Source organism: Oxyura jamaicensis, chromosome 26, assembly GCF_011077185.1.
Source record: "Oxyura jamaicensis isolate SHBP4307 breed ruddy duck chromosome 26, BPBGC_Ojam_1.0, whole genome shotgun sequence".
NCBI classification, from domain to species: domain Eukaryota; kingdom Metazoa; phylum Chordata; class Aves; order Anseriformes; family Anatidae; genus Oxyura; species Oxyura jamaicensis.
This window is the reverse complement of record NC_048918.1, coordinates 1,834,527-1,858,278: the sequence shown is the minus strand read 5'-3', so window position 1 is coordinate 1,858,278 and position 23,752 is coordinate 1,834,527. Positions and strand designations below refer to the sequence as shown.

The 23,752-nt window shown below is 56.5% G+C and overlaps 1 protein-coding gene across 2 annotated transcripts in view; it reads right to left on the bottom strand.

Moving 5' to 3' along the window:
• The window catches only part of CACNA1S (calcium voltage-gated channel subunit alpha1 S), a 33,340-nt gene that overhangs the window by 8,160 nt on the left and 1,428 nt on the right, over positions 1–23,752 (bottom strand). For both annotated transcript variants that reach the window (XR_004756245.1, XM_035347360.1), the window contains exons 2-29: positions 21,549–21,654; positions 16,939–17,078; positions 16,275–16,408; positions 15,726–15,878; positions 15,241–15,446; positions 14,597–14,700; positions 13,291–13,439; positions 12,237–12,318; positions 11,496–11,656; positions 10,919–11,144; positions 10,373–10,580; positions 9,940–10,060; positions 9,388–9,502; positions 9,180–9,273; positions 8,754–8,823; positions 8,419–8,551; positions 8,115–8,244; positions 7,150–7,209; positions 6,500–6,606; positions 6,133–6,220; positions 5,738–5,845; positions 5,288–5,340; positions 4,904–5,050; positions 4,400–4,601; positions 3,910–4,068; positions 3,518–3,628; positions 3,288–3,371; positions 1,311–1,367 (exon numbers count right to left, since the gene is read on the bottom strand). Coding sequence is in view for 1 of the 2 variants with exons in the window: in XM_035347360.1 (XP_035203251.1) it covers positions 1,311–1,367; positions 3,288–3,371; positions 3,518–3,628; positions 3,910–4,068; positions 4,400–4,601; positions 4,904–5,050; positions 5,288–5,340; positions 5,738–5,845; positions 6,133–6,220; positions 6,500–6,606; positions 7,150–7,209; positions 8,115–8,244; positions 8,419–8,551; positions 8,754–8,823; positions 9,180–9,273; positions 9,388–9,502; positions 9,940–10,060; positions 10,373–10,580; positions 10,919–11,144; positions 11,496–11,656; positions 12,237–12,318; positions 13,291–13,439; positions 14,597–14,700; positions 15,241–15,446; positions 15,726–15,878; positions 16,275–16,408; positions 16,939–17,078; positions 21,549–21,654 (3,508 nt within the window). In the remaining variant the exon portion in view is untranslated. The remainder of the gene's footprint in view (positions 1–1,310; positions 1,368–3,287; positions 3,372–3,517; positions 3,629–3,909; positions 4,069–4,399; positions 4,602–4,903; positions 5,051–5,287; positions 5,341–5,737; positions 5,846–6,132; positions 6,221–6,499; positions 6,607–7,149; positions 7,210–8,114; positions 8,245–8,418; positions 8,552–8,753; positions 8,824–9,179; positions 9,274–9,387; positions 9,503–9,939; positions 10,061–10,372; positions 10,581–10,918; positions 11,145–11,495; positions 11,657–12,236; positions 12,319–13,290; positions 13,440–14,596; positions 14,701–15,240; positions 15,447–15,725; positions 15,879–16,274; positions 16,409–16,938; positions 17,079–21,548; positions 21,655–23,752) is intronic.

Sequence of the window (23,752 nt, the reverse complement as noted above, 5' to 3'; positions counted from 1 at the left end):
GCACAGGCTGGGGGAGCCGTGCCGTCCACCGCATGCCCCAAGAGGTGGTTGATGCCTGGAGGTGTTCAGGAGGCATTTGGGTAATGCCCTCAATAACAGGCTTTAATTTTTGGTTAGTCCTGAAGTGGTCACGCAGTTGGACACGATGAGCTTTGAAGGTTCCTTCCAACTATCCTGTCCCATCCCACCCCATCCCGGGCTGCCCCAGGACAGGCTCATTCTCTGCTGTCTCACCCTGCACACACTATACCTATGGGACACTGCCACCTTGGGGACTATTTGTAAGGTGAGCTCTGGGCCAGGCACCCCGCACAGGAGGGGTTCAAGGTGGCTGCTGTCGCACAGAAGAGTTGATTTGAGAACATCGCAGGAGGGTTCTGATGTGACAAAGCGGGGACAGAGGGCAGGATGGCTGTGGGGAGGCCAGCATCCTGCAGCTTCTCGGGGTGGCTGTGGGACCCCAAGCTGGGGGACGAACGGTCGGGGACCGGGGCTGGGGACTGCTGGGTTGAGAGGGAGTCCCAGAAGGGGCAGGCGGAGGGGAAGCAGCAGGCAGAAACCCCCGGCTCGAAGGCTGTGACACCTGGGACACGGGCTGTGGGAGACGCTGGGGGCTCAGTTACCCGCTGGGGAGGCTGTTTTGGCACAGCACAGCCCCAGCCTCGCTCACCAAGTGCCGTGAGCAAATGTCCATCCCATCGCACCTCTGCTACCCCTCCTGCTTCCCCTCGGCTTCCCAGAGCTTTCGTGCTGTCCCCCCTCATTCCCATCACCCAACCCACCTGCTCCCAGAGGTATCAGGGCAATAAAGCCCACCCTCTGACACCCCCGGGCCCTCCAGCAGATCCAATTTCCCCGTTATGGCATTTCTGAGTCCCCAGGGCTGCACTGGAAGCCACCACCTCCTCTCCCCACCCCTCCTTTTCTTGCCTTTCTCCTTCCTAGCGCTCAGCAAGCACAGCAGCCAGGGAAGCGGCCACATCCCCACCCAGCAGGACCAGGACAGTGCCACCTTGGCCTTGCAGCTCCCAGCACTGGGGCCCTGGGACCCCCAAGAAGATGCCCAGGGGACACAGATGCCCAGGCTCCGGTGCTGCACGTGGGACCCTGCCACCGACCTCTGCCCATCTCTGGAGCCCGGCCCTTGGGCTCCTGGAGGCGAGGTGTGCACAGCAGAGGAGAGCAGCAGGGCTCGGGGCATCTGAATGCATGCAGGACACGCGCAAACACTGGCTGCAGGCAGGCTGGGTAAGGGTCCAGGCAGCAAAGGGGAAAGGGGACCACTGCAAGCACGTGCAGCTGATATTTACGATGTTCTCACAGCCCCCGCCGAGGCAGTACAATCCGCCACTGGAGGCGAGAACAGTCTGCCAAGAGAATAAAAGAGTCAGCAGGACGGAGGGAGAAACGAGAGACGGGGAGGATGGCAGAAGGTGGTGGCACAGGCAGAAGAAAGATGGAAATGGGGGACAAGAGGGGAAGGACGCAGGCAGAGGCACCGTCACTCGGGCTCATCAGATGAGGAGACGGCTTTTGGGGGGCAGCGGCAGCAGACAGACGGCCGGGAGAACATCGTGAGCACGGTGGGACGATGCCCACCTCCACGCTCGGCTGCGTTTCACCCGCTGCAACAAACACACCTGGGAGGAGGGCAGAGAGGCCAGGAAACCTGGGCAAACGCTCAGCACTGCCTGATTCAGCTGCCTCCCATAAATCTTCCCCCCCGGGCAGGCACAGGGCCACGGCAGGAGGCAAACCCTTGCCCAGCACCATTCACTTGCCCTTCAAGAAGGGGAAAAGCAGGAGCTGGTGCCTGTGCACACCCACATGCTCCAGGCACACGTATTCGTACACCGAGGGGCTGTCGGTCACGCTCACGTGTGCACACACACAAACCCTTGAAGCTCCTCAAAGCTCCTCAAAGCTAGCAGGCTCCAGCACCCAGCCCTCGGTGGGGTCCCCAGCTCCCTCCCAGAGCCTCGATGCCCTTGCAGTGATTTGGGGATTTTCAGGGCTGGCAACCTTGCAACGGTGCTGAGCTCCCAGGGCTAACGGACACTGCTGAGCCCAGAGCTTGGGGTGGCACCACCACAGGGTGTCCCACCTCCGTTGCCCTCTTCCTGCAGCCAGAACTTTCCCAGATCCCTCAACAACCCCGATGAGAACTCGGGGACTGAACAACCGTGAGGATTTGGGGTTTGGTGAGGGGCAGAGGGCTCCTCATGGCACAGCCCTCCCCACCTCCCCATCCCCAACAGAGGCAGGAGGGAGGAGAAGCAGAGGCAGAAGGGAAAGAGAGGAAGAAAAGACAGACTTTGCAAACCAGCTGCATGCCTCGGTGCCCTCGGGAATGGTTCAGCTGTCAAGGGGCACCCTCCCGAAAAAGCTGCAGCCCCCAAGGTGTGCCCGCACCTGCACAGTGACCTTTGGGGGTGCAGCGATTGCAACCGGCTCCTGGGGACCAGGAGGGACGGACCCTCCTCACCCTGACCCCTCGGCAGAGAGGGGGGTTACCAGAAGGGGAGGGAAGGCTGCGATCCCTGCACCCATGGAGGTGCCAGAGAAGGAGTGCAGGCCACGGGGAACCAGGTCACTTGCACAGAGAGCTGGGGGGACCGAGGATGGGGTCTTGGAAGGCTTGGTGGCAGCTGAAAGCTGCTAGGACTGGCAGGAAATTTGGGAATCATCAAGGCTGGGAAGCCTGGAGGTTCAGAGGATGGCAGTATCGAGGTGTGGGCCATGCAGGGAGGAATGTTTTGGGAGAAAGATGGGTGGTTTCACTCATCCAAGGACCCCTGAGCCTCTCCTCCTCTGCACAGAGGACAGCTTCAGGACTCTCCCGGGGGTGGCCGTGGCAGCAGCTCTGCCCGATAAAGCCCTGCTCCCGAGAGATGAAGTGCAAAGTCACCAGAGATGGTTAACCTCATCTACCCGACCCTGCAGCTGCTTCTACAGTTACCGTTGGGTCTGCCAAACGCAGCGCGTGACCTCCCAGCGCAGAGGGGCATTTTCAGAGCTGGATGTGGTCTGGGGAGGTCCCAGGGCTGTGGCACGGTGGGTTACAAGCACTGCTCTGACAATGCTCCCAGCAGAGCATTTATCAGCATACAGCCACTGGCTGCAGCCCCCCCGGTGTATACGGCACAGAGCACAGCCCACGTTTAGGGTGTACACGTGCACACATACACGGGATGTATGTGGCACCACTCCAGCATCCCCAGCTCGCCCTGGGGCAGGCACCAGTGGGGCGTGGGGACGCCCTCGTGCCCGAGCAGCCCGGCACTTACATCGATCTCGCTGAGGATGACATCGATGATGCTGCCGATCACGATGAGGAAGTCAAAGACGTTCCAGGGGTCCCCAAAGTAGCCCTGCCAGGGGAGAGCCGGAGAGAAGAGGAATTAACATCCAAGAATCAAGGCAAGGAGGAGATGGATGCTGGAGCCCAGGGGAAGGAGAGCCCGATGAGGGAATTAATCAGCCCTCCTCTGATCTCCAGCCTGCGCCCCGCCCTCACCTTGGCTTTGAAGGCCATGAGCTTGAGGATCATCTCCAGGGTGAAGAGGATGGTGAAGGCCACATTGAGGATGTCTGAGATGTGGTTCATTTCCGCAGACTGGTTGTAATGCTGAAAGAAGGCAGGAGGAGCCGTGTCAGCCCAGCTGCAAGGAGACCAGCCTCCCACAGACCCGTGGCTGGGAAAACTTCCAGCAAAACAGAAAAATCCCCCCTGCTGCAGCCCCTCCTCTGGACACCCCACATCCAACCTGTCCCCCTTTCTCCCCAGGGCTGTGGAGCACGCACCAGCAACTTTGAGGCAGCAGGGCTGAGCCCAGCCTGCCCAGTGCCATGGGCACAGGGGTCCCAGGGGGGCACCACCACCCGCGGTTGGCACTCCCCCCCCCTTACCTGCATGCCCAGGCAGATGGTGTTGAGCAGGATCAGGAAGAACATGAGGTACTCGAAGTAGGAGGAGGTGACCACGTACCAGATCTGGTACTGGTAGGGGTTCTTGGGGATGTAGCGCCGCAGCGGGCGAGCCTTCAGCGCGTACTGCACACACTGGCGCTGGGGAGAGCAGGGGAGGTGTGAAGCCAGGGAGATGCACACGGCAGGGACGGGGGCGCGAGCACGGAACCAGCACCACCGGTGACAGTGCACAGCCCCACAAGCACCAGCTGGATCCCCCCTTCCTCCTCAGCACCGCGTGCCATGGGCCAGGGACAGCGATGACCAAGTACCTGCTGTGCTCTCTGCAAAGGCACCCAGACACCCCACCCAGGACCACGTTTCCAAAGCCACCTCTTGCCTCCAAAGATTGCCGTGCTGCCCCGGTGCTGATCCCCCACTAAGCACTAAGGGCTGGATCCACCTCGCCCTGCCCCAGCAGATCCAGTACCTGGTTCTTGTCCAGCTCACAGTTCTTGTACTCGCTCTCCCCCTGCTCCTGGAAGGTGACAATGACAAAGCCCACAAAGATGTTCATCATGAAGAAGGCAATGAGGATGATGTAGATGATGAAGAACATTGCGATCTCCACCCGGTAGTTGTAGATAGGGCCTTTATTCTCATCATTAGTGTCAATGGCCCTGTATAGCAGCCTACAGGAGGGAAAGCAAGGCAACAGAGACCCTAGTTAAGGGGGGGGAAGACCATCTGCCTTCTTGCAGGCTATGGAGAGCTCTGGAGAAATCCCAAATCCAGCAGGGGTAGAACTGGGCTGTGGGGATCACCCTGCTGGTTCTCCAGCCCCTACCAGGATGGCTAGCCCTGCTCCTCAGCCTGGGCAGCTCTTCTTTCCCTGGCAAAGGCTTTCCAGCTCCTGGCTGGCAATCAGCCTGCGGGCAGCGACCTGCTCCCAGCACGACCCGGCCCTCGGCAGGCCCCCGCACACCGGACTCACTCTGGCCAGCCCTCGAAGGTGGAGACGGTGAAAAGCGACATCATGGCTGAGAAGACGTTGTTGAAGTGGAAGTCGTTGTGGAACCAGACGCGCTTCTTCAGCTCGATCTGCGTTGGGTCCCCGTCCACGTAGTCGATGAAATCACCCCTGCGGCAGAAGGGATGCGGCGCTCACCTGGCACAGCCCCCTCCTGCCGCCGCACTGCCCCAGGGCTGCTTGTCCCTGGGAGGGGAGCACGGCCTTGGGCTACGTTTATTCTAGGGTGAGGGACAGCAGCAAGAGACCTCCCAGCCCCTTCTTTCCAGCTGCAGGATCTCCTTGCAGGCATGCAAACAGCCACACACCCCCTTCCCCTTCTTGCCTGCTGCCCCGCTGAGCTCTTACCTGCACTCCTTCTCCGTCAGCTTGGATGGATCTGAGCAGCTGTAAAACTTCCCCTGCATTTGAAACAGAGCAGGAGGAGCTATGATCTTGCTGTGACTTCAGAAGCCCTGGGGAGCTTTGATTTTTCACAGACCAGTTGATTCCCACCCTGCCTCCATGCTGGCTCTGACCTCTGCCAGAGGGGAAACTGAGGCAGCGAGCAGGGGAAGGGAGCTGGTCCCTTTGCGTGTGCTGCCTGAAGCTGACAATGTCCTGGGTGTTCCCTGCCCTCCTCCCACTACAGGCACTTCTGCTGGGAGGTCTGCTACAGGCAGGCATCCTTGCAGAGCACGGACAGCATGGTCTGTGCTGACCTTGCCACCAGGAGATACCAACCCCAAAGCCTTGTGACTATGAGACCCCAAAGCCCTTTGCAGCACGTCTGTCCTGCCCATCTGGGACGTCTCTCACCTTGAAGAGCTGGACCCCGATGCAGGCGAACATGAACTGCAGCAACGTCGTGACGACCACAATGTTGCCGATGGTCTTGATGGCCACGAACACACACTGGACCACGTGCTGGTCGAGGACAGAGCACACGTGAGCATGCCTGGGGCAAGATCCCCCCCCATGTGCCCCACACAGAGAAAAATAATAATAATAATAATAATAAATAAATAAAAATTAAAAAAAAATCAGGCAGACAAAAGCAGGAACCTGCCAAGAGCAGTGGGACGGGGCAGGCTCCTTCCCCAGACAGGGAGTGGGAATTGTGTTCCTGACCCTACAAACCCCACAGGGCATGAAACCCCACATAATTTTCCACGGGGACCCCCATGGGCCGAGGACCCCACCCTCGCTCTTACCTTCAGCCCCTTGGCCCGGTTAATGGCTCGCAGAGGTCTCAGCACCCTCAGCACCCGGAGGATCTTCACCACCGAGATGGTGCTGGACCTGAGGAGGAACACAGAGCTGAGACGGGGCAATTCCCAGATGGGAAAAAGGGACTCCCATTTGAAGTCCCACCCGATCTTCTCCTTTGTCACTCGAGGAGTTTGCCTCCCAGCCACCCAGGCCCTGTCCTCACTAAGGATACAGTTAGGGACACATTTTGGGGGCACTAGCACGTGGGCTAGCTCCCATCCCACCCAACCCAAACTGCTGCAGCACCCCCGCTGCCCGGCCAGGCTAAACAAGAGCAGTGCCCACCCTGGGAAGCGTGGAGCTGCTTACTCGATTCCCATGGAGATGAGGGAGACAGCAACCACCAGCAGGTCGAGGATGTTGAAAGAGTTCCTGCAGAAGGAGCCTTTGTGCAGGAAAGCGCCGTAGGCTGTCATCTGGGGAGCAGGAGGAGTTAGGAGAGAGAATGGGCAGGGCACAGGGAGCTTTCCCCATGGCCCAGGGACCCCATCCTGCTCAAAGCCCTTGCTTTGCAGCCAGGCAGGCAGCTGACTTCAGCTGGAAAATCCTTTGCACTGCACTGATGGAGAAAAAAAAACTCTTCCCAGTCGTTCAGCAAAGCAAAGAGGAGAAGAGCAAAAAGACTTGCAGCAGGAAGAACTCACAGCAGCTGCTTGAATATGGTTTTACTTCACAGATTTTCAGTGCTTTCTCTTTCTCAAAGTTTTTCTTAAAGACATGCCAGGACAGAAATGCTGGTGCCATGGCCCATCTGTCCTGGTGTCACAGCACAGCTGCCTGACCTCGCTGCAAGGGGACTTCTGGGCAGGGCAGGTGCCCTGGGGCACTCAAAACTGGGAGACTTTAGGCTCAGCTGGCAGCTGCTCCCTGCCTTCTCCTGGAGCTTGTGCCCACGGCCAGAACACAGCCCTGACCTGGGTCACGTGCATGGCTATGATCATGGGAGCCGATGGACTCACCTTCAGGACGATTTCAACGGTGAAGACGGAGGTGAAACCAATGTCAAAGTATCCAAGGATCTGGGGACGTAAGCACCAGGACTGGGTGAGATTTGGGTGACATGAGAAATGCACCAGTGTTTTCAAACATCCAGGCACCGTGGTTTGCCATCCACCCTGCGAACTGGGGAGCCTGTCTAGCTCGACATGGGCTGCAAACCCAGGGCTGAGACCACCCATGAAATTCCCCTCACTTCTTTGATTTTCCCCAGTACACGATCCAGCTTCCAGCCTGGGACCAAGCCCTCAGTTTCCAAGCGAGTGATGCTAGCTCTGATTCACCTGAAAGACTCTGGGCCTCCAAAGCAACGGGCACCCTGGGAAGCTGTCCCCTGAGAGACACCCCCAGCCCCTGCCAGGCACCACACAAGCCTAGACCCCGTGGGGCTACCCCTGCTCCATGCAGGCAGCATTTCAGGTGCTGCACACACCACTGGCCCAGTCTGCATGGGACATCCCTGTCCCCAGTAAGCTGCCACAGCCCTAAACCAAGGTAATCTTGCTCACCGTGGCAGGTAGGTGTCTTTACCGAGAATAACCTGAGACATGGGGCAGTAAAACTTTGTCCCAGCTGTTTGCCCTGGATGGGAAGCACAAGCAGCCTCCCCTCCCCAAGGGCCCTGCCCTCCCAGAGGCAGGGATTAACCCAGGAGAACCCAGTCCCCCAGACTCATCCTCCTTGGATTCAGAACAAGAGCAGAGAGGTAGGTACAAAGACTTTTCTCCTGTAGACCAGAAGAGAAAGTGGGGAGCTCTTGGTGAGACTCCCTTTCTGTGCTTAAAATTCCCTTAGAGGGAAAAAAATCACAACTACCAAAACTCACCCAGGCTCAACATCTGGCAAGCAGGTATCTGCTCACAGGGGAGCTGGGGGTCTCCGTGACGTCTTCCCCACCCACCCCAACCCACCCGAGTCACCCCCCCACCTGGTTGCGGAACGACTCGGCACGGATGGGATCCTCGGCCGCCAGGGAGATGCTGCTGAGCAGAATGAAGAGCAGGATGAAGTTGGTGAACCAAGTGGCGTTGACGATTCTGTGGCACAGCATCCGAAACCTGTCGGGGACAAAAACAGCGTGAGACACCGCAAGAGGTCAGAAGGACATCAGACAGGGCCGTGGTAGCCTGGAAGAGGGTTATGGCAAAACGAGTAGGGTCCCACTGGGAAGGGTTGGTGCCAGAAGTGCCCAAGGCAGAGCTCCACAAGGCAGGAGAAGGCTCAGCACTTACTTGTTGGTTGGGCTGAAGATGAAGAAGGAGCTGGCTTCAGGCATAGGCACAGCCTTCTCTTTCAGCTGTAGCTCTGCCAGGGGACGTGGCCGAGGACTCAGGGGGATTTCAGGCTCATCTTCCTCATCATCACCTGCAGGGTGGTCATAGGGAGGGAAAAGGAAAAGGTCACCCAGAGATAGAGTAGCAAAGTGACCCTGTGGAAGATTTTCTGATGCTGTGATGCTGAGCTGGACCTCAGCACCCCCAGGGCGGTGAGAGGCCACCACATCCCTCGCTCCTCACACAGCCAGGGCTGTGGCCCCTTCCCCAGCTTCTGTGGGTACAAGTCTTACCTGGGAAGTCTGCAGATGGGTAGGGGTCTTTGATCTCATTTACGTTGGACTCAAATTCATCCACTTTTAACTGAAACAAGGGAGAGACAGAAAGGGAGACAAGCAAGTGAGCGTGCCAGTATTGCTGCCAAACACCCCCGTCAGCCTGGAAGCCCTGTGGGGTCAGCGGTGTCTACATTCAGCCTGTACAACACCAAGCACGTGGGGTGCTGGCCCAGGATATGGTGGACCTGTTCCACCACACAATAGGCCCAGTCTGGGTCCAGAGAGCCTCTGACACCAGAAGACACCAAGGCAAGGAGCAATTCTGGCCCAGCAGAGTCCAGATCTGAGCTAGCTCCAAGCTTCTACCAGCCCTTGCTGGTGGCAGGAGGCACTTGATCCCTCACCAGGGCTTCCCCAAGGCCCAGCCCCACCAGCACCGACCTTGGCTGTTGTGGGAATCCCTTCTCCCTTCGCCTTTTGCTCAAGCTTCTTTGCCAGCATCTGCTTCTCATCTTCTGACTTCTCTGGGTAACCCCTGAGCAGAGAGCAAGGGCTGAGCTCAGGACAGGGGCACAGGTGACACCATTCTGTCCCCTTACCCCAAAACACCCAGCCTGGGAGCTTCCCCTGCCAGGACTGCAGCGCTCACCTGGACATCTTCCGCCGCTTGCGTTCCTCTGCTTTGGCTTTCTGGGCTGAGGTGAGACTCTCAGCCTCAGCCAGGTTGTCAACCGCAATGGCCAGGAAGACATTGAGGAGGATATCTGGTGGGACAGCACTAAGGACATGAACTTGGTTCCCATTTGGATGATGTGGCCAGGGCTGCCCGTGGTCTGAGAAACCTTCCTGGAAAGGAGTCCTTGAGACAACCCTTGCCAGGGAGGTGGTGGAGTCACCGTCCCTGGGGGTGTTCAAAGAAGGCTGGACGTGGTGCTTGGGGATGTGGTTTAGTGGGTGACATTGGTGGTAGGGGGATGGTTTTCCAACCGTAATGATTCTGTGATTCTATGATTCAATCCTGCACCCATCCTCGTGAGTGTGAGCTCTGGGATGACCGCCCCATCCCTGCCTGAGCTCAATCGGGACACAAAGACATGCACACACACACACACACACACCGAGCCTTCAGCCTCGCACAGCCAGAGCAGTTTGTGGGGCTGGGCTCAGGGCGCCCAGGCATGGTTTCAGTGTCAGAGGATACAGTTCCCACAAACAAAGAGGATGATGAAGTAGATGCAGACCAGCATGCCAGGGAAGGACGGGCCTCCATAGGCCATGATCCCATTGTACATTATCGAATTCCAGTCCTCTCCAGTCAGGATCTGGGAGAAGAGCAGAGACAGCATGAGGGGAAACAGACGAGAGCCCCCACAGCAGAGCAGGGCAGAACCCCACAGCTCCATCCTGCTCCCTGCTCCAGCCCCGTTGCCAGATTTCACCTCCCTCCTCCAGCCTTGAACCCCCACTGCCACCCATGACCCCCTCTCCCCTCCCCACTCCATCCTCAGAGCTGCACCACCTCCCACGAACCCACATCTCTCCTAACCCCAGCTCTTGCCAGGAGACCCCCGAGGTGAGAACCCAGGCTGCGGGGGTCCACCAGCCTCCCTGCCCTTCTTGCCACAGCCCCGTACCTGGAAGACGCTGATGAGGGCCTGGGGGAAGTTGTCAAATGTGCTGCGCCGCACCTCCATGTCCTCAAAGTCGTACTTGCCCCCGAAGAGCTGCATGCCCAGCAGGGCAAAGACAATGATGAAGAGGAAGAGGAGGAGGAGCAGAGAGGCGATAGAGCGGACCGAGTTGAGCAGAGAGGCCACCAGGTTGCTCAGGGATGTCCAGTACCTGGAGAGAGGAACATGCAGGAGGTGAAGGAGCGGGGCAGGACCAGGGAGGAGTGGGGAGCACATTGTCAGCCCCCCAGGATGTCCGAGAAACCCAGCAAGGGGGGCTCTGAGCCAGCACCACTCGCAGGGTGGGCACTGGGACTTCTCCAGCCTGGTCCCAGGATTGGTGTCAGAAGATACCAGACCACATCCCAGGGACACAGAAATCACCAGGCTTGGCCTTGTTCATCACCCCAGGAGGTACAGCTCTGCCCATGCTGCAACCCGCCCAGGGACAAGGCCAGCGATGCCTGGGGGGCAGCCAGCCCCCAGCACCCACGGAGTTCCCGTCCCAACCTGGTGATCTTGAAGATGCGGAGGAGCCGAATGCAGCGCAGCACGGAGATGCCCAGGGGTGACAGGGTGCTGAGCTCCACCAGGATGGTCTCCAAGATGCCCGCACACACTACGAAGCAGTCGAAGCGGTTGAAGAGGGACATGAAGTACTGGCGCAGGCCCAGCGCGTACATCTTCAGCAGCATCTCGGCCACAAAGAGTGCCAGCAGCACCCTGTTGGCGTTGTCTAGGGTGGGAGATCCAGCCCGTCAGAGCACGGCCGTACCGTGTTGAGTGCATGCAATGTGCATGTAAGTGAATTATGTACATACATCTGTGAGTGTGCACACCCTGTGTTCACTGTGCGCCTGTAAGTGCACTCACTGTGCATATGCAACAAGCATTGTGCCACAGCCTAGTGTGGATGGTGTATGCATACATGCAGGCTGTGTTTGTGTGCATGAGCAAGGCTGTGGGTGTCTAACAGGCCCTGTGCTAGGTCACTGTGGCTATGCACACACAGCAAGAGCTCCTCGTGCACATCTGCATGGCAGCAGGGTTTCCCAGGCCCTCCCTCTCCCTGGGGCTGTTTGCTCACCTTGTACCACCGTCAGCCACTCGGGCTGGAAATGGTGCTCAGAGGCAATGGAGAGGGTGTTCAGTGCCACCAGCAGGATGACGAGCCAGTAGAAGAACTTGGACTTCACCACATCCCTGCACTTCCTACGAAACATTCGGTTCCAGCGCCTCCACTGCCGGCTGCGGAGAAGGCCAATGGGTCAGTGGGGCTGAACAGAGGGTCCTGAGCAGCCCCGGGGCAATGCTAACAGACTGCCGGGCACAGCCACCCCGCTCCCTTCTCCTGGCCCTTCCCTCAGAAGGGCTGAGCTGGCCCACCACCGGTGCTGGAGCAATGCACAGCATCACCCCATTTACAAAACAGGGGCATGCAGGTACCAGGAGCATAACCCTGGCCCCAGGAATCGTCCCCAGTCGCTCAAGCTTTGCTGTTTGTTCACGTGAACACCTCCTGGTTCATTTTTGGCCTATGTTGGCTTCTGGTTTCCTGCCACAGGCCCAGCTTCTGAAGCACAAGACGTGTTGCATGGGCTGTGAGAGGATGCCAGGAGCCTAAAACCAAGCTGAAGAGGTTTTTCCCCTTGCAGCAGCTTCTTGGCAGTACAAAGCATCCTTTCCTATTGCTTGCTGTACTCCAGGAGAGCATCTGGCTCTCAAAAGCCCCTGGCTCTCCCCACAAAACTGGTGGCTGAACAGAAAGCCTGGCCCAGCCACGACAGCAAGCGAGAGACAGCAGATGGTGCAGCCCAGGAATACTTACAAGAAGAGAATCCACTTGTTCATGCCCTCAATTTCATACAAGCTCTCCGTCTCCGACCCTCCTTCATCCAAAGGCATCATACCTATGGAGGGAACGACATCCCAGGATTTCCTTGGAGCCCTTGGGAAGACCGTACAGGAGGGGACCTCTCCCAGGACTACACCTGGAAGAGCTTCCCCCACCCCCACCCCCCCCCCAGCAGTGAAATCAAGAAATGCCATCCCAGGGAGACAGCAGAGGGAGCCTGAGCTGAAAGGTTTAAATGTCAGGTGCAAAGCCCTGGGAGGCCCCAGGAATTCCTACAGCAAGAGCAGCAGCAGCCCAGGGAGGCAGCCAGAGCAGAGAGCAGCGTGGAGATGGGCTCCCCACAGCTCCAGACACCTCCAGCACAGAAAAAAAATGGGTCAGCCAGGATCTGAGCAAATGATGAACAACAGGAGAACACTGGCTACAGGTGTGGTCCTTCCTCCTGTTTTACAAGGCCCTTTCCACACACGTACCAGCTCTCATCAAGAGTTCTTGCATGAGGCAGAGTGGCAAAGCACTTGTGAGGGACATGAGTGACCCACAATTACAGAGGCTCCGTGGCAGAGCCCTTGCCTAGATGCCTGTGTTCATCTCCTTCCCTCAAAGTTGTCAAGCAGTGGCAAGAAACTCGTGCATCTGTTAGGTGAGAGCTAGCAGTGCTGCTGGCTGCCCCTGCACACGCACGGGGCTTCTCGTGGCCATTTCAGGTGTGTTCTGCCAAAGGGACCTACGTCTTGTTAGCAGCTGGCAAGTGGTAAATACAGTGGCTGAGGTGGAGGGTTAGCTTAGGTGCCAAGTTATTTACTAGTTTGGGTCAGATTCAGCATTCAGGAAAGGAAAAAAAAAAAAAAAAAAAAAAAAAGGAGGAAGGAAAATGCTCTGCACAAGTCAAAACGCTTTGTTTCACAGCTTTTCAGGCAAAACGAGACTGTGACTTCTCCAAAGCTCTCCCCATTGTTTCTTCAGGGTGCTCAGTGTCAGGAACCCAACCCTCACTCCAGCATCCTCGCCCAGGCAGAGCCGGTACCTTCTCCTCTGGCCCGATCACTCTCCATCACCTCAGCGTGGGTGATCCAGTCCATGTAGCCCTTCAGGTCCTCCTCCAGCTGCTGCTTCTCCCGCAGCTTCTGAAACGTGCCCCGCGACTTGGCCTTCTCGCGCTCCTTGGTGAATTCACTGGGACGAGGCAAGGAGCAGAGTAAGGCTCAGGAGGCAGCCAGAGGCCACGTTCCGCAGTCCTGTCTCATACCAATCCTTGTAGAAAGCCCTAAATACCCTCCCACCAAGAGCTTGCTGTACTGACTCCTTGCCCTCAGCCCCATTCCACGACACAAGCCAGCGGTGGGCCCAGGTGTGAGACCTCACCTCAAATATTGCCTTCAGTTTAGGGCCTCTCACAACAAGGACACTGACTTGCATGAGGATGTGGAGAGAAGGGCAGCGAAGCTGGGAAGGGACTGGGAAAGAAGGGATAAAACACAAGGCAACAGCCTCAGGTGGCACCAGGGGAGGATTAGCTTGGATATTGGGAATGATTTCTTCACACACAGGGTGGTTCGAGCATGGGAACGGGCTGCCCAGGGAGGTGGTGGAGTCCCTGTCCCTGGAGATATTTAAGAGATGTGGACGTGGCACCAAGGGACATGGATTAGTGATGGGACTTGGTAGGTCAGATTTGGTCTTGAAGGTCTTCTCCACCCTAAATGGTTCTGTGATCTCATGATTAGAGCAAGCAGAGTCTCCCCCATCTGGAGACAGAAAGCTGGCCCCACGTTCTCCATGTGGGGAAGGGGAGCTCATCACACAGCAAATAATCAGGATGCTGTCACCATGGCAATGGGGATAAGATCCGTCTGCCAGAGGGGGGGCTCCCAATCTTACCATTCTTTTTCAGTTTGTGCCCATTGCCTCTTGTCAAATGGCTTGTTAGCCCTAAAAGAGGGCTAACATATCCAAGTAATTAGCATATAACTAATTGGTGTCTCGACACAGCTGTAGGGTAAAGACAGCTGGTTTGAGCTCTCTGCTCAGCTCCTCTGGCTGCAAAGCACACTGCAAACACCTCAAGTGTGTTTCACGGCTGCATCTGCTGACAGGTGCCAGTACTGCAGGGAAACGGTGTTTTTGTGTTAGGTGCTGAGCTAAAACCTCAGGCACCGCGGATGCTGATACAAAAGGTAACTCGAGGTTGTGCTTCCATGCATGCAAAAAGAAAGGGAATGGACTGGGAGAGAAGGAACACACTTTTCGAGGCTTTCTCTCCTTGTACAGTTAAATGTCCACCCTGCGCTCGCTGATCTGCTGGCAGAGAGAAGGGACAGGGTGGCACTTACCCGCTGAGCACCCCCAGCACCAGGTTGAGAACGAAGAAGGAGCCAAGCAAGATAAGGCTGACAAAATAGATCCAGGGCCATTCGTTGCCAATGGCATCGTTAACCTGGCAAGGAAAGAGGCAGAAGTCTGCCACTTGGGAACCTCCCAACAGCTTCTGGGAGCTTTGTCCCCTCCAAAGGGAGCACCTGGGCTGGAAGCAGATTAACCTGGCTGAACCCTTACCCTGCGCCACTCTGCATCTGCTGTTAGTGGAGGAAAAACCAGAGCATTTGGGGAGCAGATTTAAACACCAGCATCGTGCCTAAGCCTCAGCAAGACAGCCTCTCATGGACTGCAAAATACAGGGTTTTGCTGGAGAAGCATCCACCAGCCCCCCATTGCCTGGTCTGCACCCCCAAAGGTGGGAGCTGGAGCACCCAGGAGAGCAAAGGCACGGTGGGCTGTGCCTGCAGGGCAGAGATGTGGGATATGTGCCCTGTGCACGATGCGCTGTGCATCACAGCATGAAGCTGGGTGAAGGCAAGGTGTCTGCCAGTGGGGGAGAGACCCATGAAAGGGTCCTGGAGGGAGTTCCCTGCTGCAAGGCACAACCCCCGGTCACGGGTGCCGAGTTGGGCACCAAGCCCAGGCTGCTGGAGCCTACCCAGTAGAGGACCTCGGTCCAGCCCTCCATGGTGATGCACTGGTAGACGGTCAGCATGGCAAAGCCGAAGTTGTCAAAGTGAGTGATGCCGTTGTTGGGTCCCGGCCAGCCGCTTCGGCACTCGGTGCCGTTGATGGTGCAGTGTCGCCCATGGCCAGAGGTGGTGCAGGGGGCTGGCTTCTCCGCCCCCACTGTGGCTATCACGTCTGAGGGAAGAAGCCATGGTCTAAGCAGCATTTAGGCCAAGGCAAGCATGTCCCAGCGCCTCCCAGCCTCCCACAGAAGCTTTCCAAAGGGGGCTCCTTCCACCACCTCCTCCCACCATCTACATTTGCCAGTCCTGTACCAAACATCCTTCAGCCCTCATGCTCTCCCAGGCCTGATGTTGACAGGACCAGACTTTCTGCTACCTGCAGAGGCTCTGTGGTCCCCACAGGAGCCACACAGAGACTTCTATACCATGTCCCCCCCTGCCACAGCCCCACCTGTCCCAAAGTAGTAGCAGGTCTTGTGCATCTTGCCCTTGAAGAGCTCCTGCCCGACAATGGCGTAGATGATGATCATGAAGAGCACAAGCAGGGCGATGTGGAGCAGGGGCACCATGGCCTTGATGATGGAGTTCAGGACGACCTGAAGGCCTGCACCAGGGAGAAGAGAGAGGAGCTCAGAAACTCCCCAGACTGCTCTGGGTGCACCCTGCATTCCTGCCAGACCCTCCGACAACCAGCCTGGAAATGCCCCATGAAGGGAAAAGGAGCTCAGGTGTGTTGGGACTGAGATCTCTGGAGAAATTTCTTGCTCCTTTCTCTACCCACCATGTGAGCACCTGGAAGACTCCAGCAGAGCAGTGCTGGAGGATGCTTCATGCCCTCCCCCCATCCACTCTGTTGTTCTCTTTGTATTTACACAGCTTATGGGGAAAAGGAGATCCCTGCCAGAAGCAAATGAAACCTGCCCTATGGCCTCCATCCGGCCAGGCCCAGGGTCCCATCCACCCGACAGCCCGTCCCGCTGGCAGGGAGCCCGGCACCCACTCGGCACTCCCGACACCAGGCGCAGCGGTCTCAGCACGCGAAACGCTCGCAGGGCCTTCACGTCGAAGCCGCCTTTCCCCCCCGAAGACCCTCCCTGCTTTGCATTGATCTGCTCCAGGGTCATGGTGAAAAGCCTGAAAAGGCACAGAAAAGGGAAGGAAGGGGAGAAAAAAAGGAAGGACAGAGAGGAAGAGAAGGGCGTGAGGATGGAGACCAAGGATCTGTGATGGAGTCAGAGCTCTGCAGGCAGGAAGGCGAGGGACGGGACTCAGCTCTTGGCTAAGCCCAGTTCCTGGATGCACTCATGGCTGGGCACAACCTGCTCTGCAGCCCACAGCCCTCCCGTCCCATGCCCAGGGGACCTGTTCCCCATGTGCCAAGCACAGGAGGATGCCATGCCACTCCTACACCCTGGAGCAAGGAGGTCCAAGAGGCATTAAGGAGTCAGACAAGAAGAAATGGGAGCTACAGAGACTTCCAGGGGAGGTCCAGGCAAGAAAGCGGGGCCCCTGGGAGAAGACCATGAACTGACTCAACATGTTGCCCAAAAACACACTGCAGTCACTAAAAACAAAACAAAAATAACAACCCTCAATGTAGCTGATGGGCTATGGACCAGGCCTGGCGCAATCTGAGTGCCAGCAGCTTCCCTGCCTTGCATTACCCGAGGGACACGATGGAGAAGTCGAGCACGTTCCAGCCATTTCGGAGGTAGGCGTCCGTATGGAAAAGAAACCCGTAGGCAATTATCTTGAGCATCGCCTCGATGGCAAAGAAGATCAGGAAGGCATATTCGATCTTCTCCTGGGGGTTGCAAGCAGGAGAGGACGCCCCGTTAGAGCAGCCTGTCACCTCCCCCAGCCTCACCGCCATGTGTCCCCAGCTCTGCCCCTGCTGCCAACCCATCTGTGATCTCCCAGGCAGCACCGTGGTTGTCCCAGGCAGGACTCGGTGGCATGCTGAGCCACCACATGCCACCCTCTGCATCCCTTCAACAACGTGCTGACAGGATCCTGTCCCTGCTTCTTACAAACTACACCAGGAAAGCCTCCACCTCCCAAACCAGCACCCTGAGGTGCCCGATCCAGGGCACTGCACGTCCCTGCCTCACCCTCCTGCTCCCCTGGGGCCTTCATCCCACTGCTCCTTCTCCTCAGCCTCCCCAGCAGCAGACACACTGGGTACATGTTGGAGACACCACACAAACCCTGTTGTACGAGTTGGCCGCGTTGTGTTTTCCCTCATGCCCTGGGCTCCCAGGGAAGCCAGACCTCAGCCTTCAGGCCTCCAGCCTGCTCCAGACATCTGCACGGTGAATTGAGCTGCGAGAAGGAGCCTGGCCTGGGGGGGCTCCGCCACCGTGCCCGCTCCCCCCGACAGGGCCTGGTGCCCACTGCAGGGGCTCGGCACCGTGCCGCAGCCACCGGGCTCGGAATAGCTCCGTTTTCCATGGAGCCTGGCCAAAAGCTGCCTGTGCCCACCTGGTTCTGCCCATCACCGTGATCACCGCTGCTGCTGGCCCTTTCCAGGCTGGGATTAAAATGCCTCTGAAGCGGTCAAATGGATGGGGATATTTATATTTCTGGTTTTCCGTGGCCCCTCTCCTCAATTTGCACCCCACGGTGGGCAGGGAGCATCCCCTCGGGTGGGCTCTGTGGGGAATCGCACCCAGAAAAGCAGAGGGAGGCCGCAGCACCGCGGGCACGCTGCCACAGCGCCGCTTCCTCGCGGGGCCATCTGGCTTGCCAAACGGAAAATGCTGTCCACGTATGAAGCCAAGGCTCAGACAGACCCATTGCTTGCTCAATTACCGTGGCCAAAAGCGGCGGGCATGCCAAGTGTCCCTGTGTGACTGTCACCCACACCAGTGCCAGCCCCTTGTTAAATCGGTGGGAAGCAGTGGTGAGAGCAGAGACCTAAGCACTGCAACTATGGCTGTTATTGGGGGCTGCATCTTTGAGTTTTCACTAAGGCAACTCTGCTTGCCTTCCCCGCTTATCAGTGACAGATCCCCCACAGCCTGTCCTTGTTAATTCCCTGCCCTGCTTCACCCAGCAAGGCACGATCAGCCTCCAGAGCCTCCAACCAGCAGAGCTCCCCTTCGAAAAACCCCTCGCACAGATTCAGAGGATGACTTACTGTTCCTTCGTGATCCCCTTGAGAAGCCCACATCAGGTGAACTGTCCTTTGGCCACCTCTGATGCCATCTGGAGCCCACCACATACATCCAGACAGGGATTTTCAAACCTGAAAGCCCCCCGCTACCTGAGCTGGCTGCGTCGCCTCTCTCCTGGGAGGCTGCAGACATCCTTACAGCTCCAGCTCCATGCTTTGCAGACCCAGCCACACAAGCAGAACTGGACCATCCTGGTCTGTCCTGCTGGTCTAACTCCGATGCAAAGAAAGCTCGTGGTATGGTAAGTATGAAGGTGCTATGCTGGGATCCATCAGTGCTGGCTGGAGGAACACCCCACATCACCTGTCCTGCAGCTGTGGGTCCAGTTCCCCCAGCCTTGTCTGGCTGGGAACTGCAGACAAGCTCTGATGTTAGCAGAGCAAGAGGAAAACCAGGCCCCTGACTATAAAGATATCAGTGGGCTGAGGTGGGACAGCCTTTAGGGCTGCCACCTCTCTGCAAACTCTCTCTGAGTTCCCCAAATAAGTGCAGGTGCAGAACACATACTGAGAATGAAACCCACGTGGCCCCAAAAAGGTGTCCCGAGCCAGGGCAAACCTACTGCTGCCTCTGGATACCAGCGGAGAGAAGCCAGGGGTGTTTTGCCCTGAAGAGCTGGGGTTGAACGTACAAGTCCAGCCCTCGAAAAGCACTATAAAAAGATGCAGATCTTTATAGCGTGCTGGCTGCTGCACATAGACGTGCTTCAACAATGCTCGGGGACATGGGGTAACCTGACCTGCGGGCTCTGAACGGGGACACAGCGCAGCAGAAATAACAGCGTGCACCACGCCGCTGCAATGCAACATGACACAGCTCCAGCCTGCTGGGCAGCACCAGCCCCCAGCCCTAAGGGGGCTCAGGACCCTCCAGAATGAGCCCCGATGTCTCCTTCCAGCAAACAGGGGGGGAACGGAGGCTTGGGCTCACAGATGTGGGGCACCCCAGTGACATTCCTGGGGCTGCCCCAGATGAGATGCTCTGAAATTTGGATTGACTTGAAGTCAAAAAAAATAAAAATGAAAGTGTTGAAAAAGTTTGATTTCATTAGAACTAGACAAAATTTTCTAAAATCTGCATTACAAAACAAAAATCTTCTGTGGTAGATGAAATCTAATCTATAGGGAATAAAACTTAAATACATTGAAATTAAGCATCTGTATTTCTCCCAGGATATAGGAAAACAGATTCATAGAACATTGATGGGTCATCAAATATTTTCCAATGTCCTCACTGCCCTGCTCTTTTCCCCCCTCACAGATTTCCCCTCCTCACCTATTCTAAAGCCTTCAGATAAAAGCAGCCCTCCCTGGAGACAACTGGGCAATGAGGAGAGGCAAAAAATCGACATGGAGAGACTAAATGCATCGCAGCATCCCTCTGCTGTGGGAAGAAATGCATCCAAGGAGCCTTTGGTGCAGGACCTGTGGCCCCGTGCAGAGCCCAGCCCGGCACCCGAGGGCTGAGCCTGGCCCAGCTCATAGCAGGGGATGTTCGCCAATGCCACCAGCACACGGGGACAAAGAGACAAAGAAATGCGTGGAGCAGGGCTGAAAGAACGGAGCCCCAGGGCTGCCAGGCTGCTGATAGAGCGGGCCGTTGGCATGGCAACGGGCTGAAAAAAAAATCCAAATCAGATATCGTATAAATAAGCTAATGTGTAATAAATATAAGGAGGTGAAATGGCTTTGGAGATGCAGATAGGCAGCACGTGTTGGGTGCTGTGGGTGCCTGGCCACCTTCTGTCCTGCTGCTGGGCTCAGGCTCATCTTTTGGCTGATCTCAGCCAAATCCCAAACCCCTTCCCAGTGGGAAGCCCCCATCACCACTACTACGCTCTCCTCTTTTTCCATTTATTTTATTTTATTTTATTTTATTTTGGCTGAGATAGCAGCACCTTCCCAATCCCCTCGTGCCCCCACGGCCAGGGGACAATCCCAAAGCAGCGCCTCCTGCTCCGAGCACACCAGGGGTCAGAAGACGCTCAGGGATCATGCCAGGAGGCTGAACGAACCCCGGGTGGCCACCACACGTTTAATCCCCCTCCTCTGCCGACCTCTCTTGGTTTTATTTTTAAAATCGTAACACACTGGCAACAGCATCCCCTTCCCTTTCTCCAAGGAAATGAGAAGCAAGCACCATCTTCAGCGCCACTAAAAGCCTTTTGAGAGGGGAAGAGCTGAAAGCAGCTCAAGGAATTAAAACCTGCTCAGATGAAAGCCTTGCTTTGTATTCCATACCTCAAATCTTATGACTGCTTTAATATTTTTCCCTGCAGAGCCTCTAAGGAACAGTCAAAACACAGAGCGCTGTTTAAGTCACAGATTGTCAGCCATACCTGCACACAACACCCCACCCCAGCACTGACGAGTCCTGAAATTACCAGAAGAGAACATTTAATTAAAAACAACATATTTGGATGCCTTGATTCGGTGCCCAGGCTCAGGCTCTCAATGGAAATCAATGTGGATGGAACCACGAGAGGGATTTGAAGAGGGGGAAGGTGGCGGCGAGCTAAAAATAATGAAAACTATTGATTGGGATCACACCAAAATATTTTATTCCAGGCAATATGGAGTGACTGGAAAAAAAAATGAGTTACTGATTGGAAAGGAATGACCTCTCTGCTTAACAGCGGGTTTTCCCCCCCTTTAAAAAAGAAGGGTCCCAGAGTTAAATATACAGTTTAGAAATAAAAGGTCAGGAAACTTTGTTCCAAAAATGCTAAAACAAAACATTTCAGCCTTTCTGGAACAGGATGTTTCCTTTTGGAAGCATCGGGACAAAAAAAAAAAACTGAGGGGATTCTTTCTTTTTTTGGCACCAATTCTTCCTTCCTGTGCACTTCACACACCAGTCTGCTGCCCTGGGTGCCGACCTGGGGGGGGGGTTTCAGCCCCTCTGAGGGCCCATTTGGCAGCAGTTTCTTCACCTCTTGCCCCTCTCTGGCTCTCTCGATGGAGTGCCAAGGCCTGATCGCACCCCCCGGGGTGGCAGCAGGTCCCTAGCACTACAGGTACCCCATTTGGCACCTGGGGGGATGCAGAACGGGACCGTGCAGCGAGGAGGGTTGGGGAACGCGCCGGGCGCTGCCTTACCAGGCTGGAGTTGGCGACGTTGGTGTCATCCTCGGGCATGGGCAGGTAGATGGCCAGGGCGACACAGTTGGCAAAGATGGTCAGAAGGATGATGATCTCGAAAGGCCTGAGAGGAAGAGTTAAGGAAGGGGGACGGGAATGGAAAAGCAGGCGCAGCCCCCACCCTGTCTGGGTACACGGGGGGAACCAACCTCCCCCTGGGGCAGGGAATCGGATAGGAGCCAGACCTCACCCCCTGCACACCCCCAGTTCTTGCCCCTTCCCGGGGTCCTTGGAAAGGGGAGGAATTCAGAAATGAGGATTTAGAATGAGATGCAGGACCTGGAGACCTCACAGCCTTGAGGTCAAGCTTCAGCTGCCCTGTCCCTGAAGTCCCAAAAGGGCCCAAAATCCATCTCCAGGACCTCACCCACGGCAGGGCTCTCAGCCCAGGGACCCCAGCTCCTCCCAGCATGGTTCAAACCCCCCACCCTGCAGTACCCTGCAGCAGACGTGGTCAGAAGAAGACAGCCACCCCCTTTTGCTGTCCTTTTTCTGGTGACATCCAGGCCCTGCTGCAGCTCCGAAGAGCTCTAACCACGAAGCCGTGCACATGCCTGGAAGCAGGGAGGTCTTTTTTGTTCATTTAGTGGCCTTGTGCTGGCAGAAGACAACTGGGTACAGCCTGGCACAAAAAGGGACAATGAACACTTTTGGTCAGAACGCTCATGTCAGTTCTCCTTGACCTATTTGCCTTGCCCGTGCCCACCAGTAGCACTGGAAGCCACGGAAATTAAGTGCGGATGGAGAAAGTGAGTCCCATCCATGGAGCCAAACCCACCCATGGGTTAAATCAACAAACCACGACACCATCCAGCACACCCCCTCCAGCTCCTTCTCCACGCTGCCCCATCAGACATCCAGTTACGACCACAGCCACCCCCACAGGCTGCTTTGAGATCTCTCATCCCAACCTATAAATACCAACCTGCTATCACTCACAAGGGTCTTTCCCAGCACCCCCATCCTCCCCAGCCCAGCCCTTCAAACTCAGCCCTGCAGCCATACCGACACTTCCCGGCACCATGGTTAATTACCTACTTAGCTCAGCTTTGCAGGTAATTATACAGCACTGGGCTGCCTGATTCAGCATCACGGGGTAAGTGGCACCTGAGGGGTGTTTTCTCTGTTTTGGCATGCTGAGCTGGCTGAGCGCTGTCAGTCGTGTCCTCTGCTCCCCATGGGTTATTTTGCCTTATCTGGACCCTTCTATCTATTAACTTGAGGACATTATAAAAACCAAAGTCTGCTGGATCTTACGAGGATCTCATGGACCTCTGAACGTCCAGTCTGCTGAAGTATTCCCTGGCCTGATCCTCTTCCACCGAGGGTACATCTTCCTTGATCCAGCCTTTCACCCTGGTCTCTGGCATCTGGATTCCCAAAGGCTGGTCTTGCTGGTAAAGACTGAGGCAAAGACCTTCAGTACCTCAGCCTTTTCACCATCCTGTGTCCCTTTTTGTTCAGCAGAGGACCCACGTTTTCCCCAGTCTTCCTTTTGTCACCCATGTACTTGTAGAAGCCTTCCACGTTGCCCTTGGCATCCCAGCTTGCTGGGTTCCTAGAAAGTGTTTGGGGGATTTCTCTCATCTTCCTTGCTAATCTGCGAGTGCTGGAGGTGACCCTGTTTGATCCCCATTTGGTTAATTCGGTGATCGCTCCCTACCACACCCCCCGTGCCCTTTGTTCAGCAGCCCTGTCCATCACTCTTTCACGGGGTTGCTGGTCGCCCTCTCTCTGCTCCTTCCCCCGGCTCTGGGCAAACAGCCACGGGCTTAATTCTGCCTTCCTGGGGGGTGAACTCTTGTAACTGGAGCTGGAACTTGTTGCATGCAAGTGTGCGAATCTGGCACCGTAACGAGGTAGAAATGCAATGGGCCAAATCCAGCCAACCAAGGCTTCTGCCTTGAAGTCCTCCTGGCCGCCAAATGACCCCAAATACCACAGTGGCCCCACAAAGCCAGGCACACCCCAGTAGCCACCAGCTTGCTGGGCCAGCTGCTGAGCGTGTGATGCCGTGCCACTTCGCGGAGTACCCCCAGTTTCCTCGTACTAACAAATACGGGGTTTGAGATGTGAGCAAATATCCAGCATAAAAAAATAAATAAATAAATAAAAAAGGCCAGCCTTTCACCCACCGCAGGCTGAGAGCAGTGACACGACCC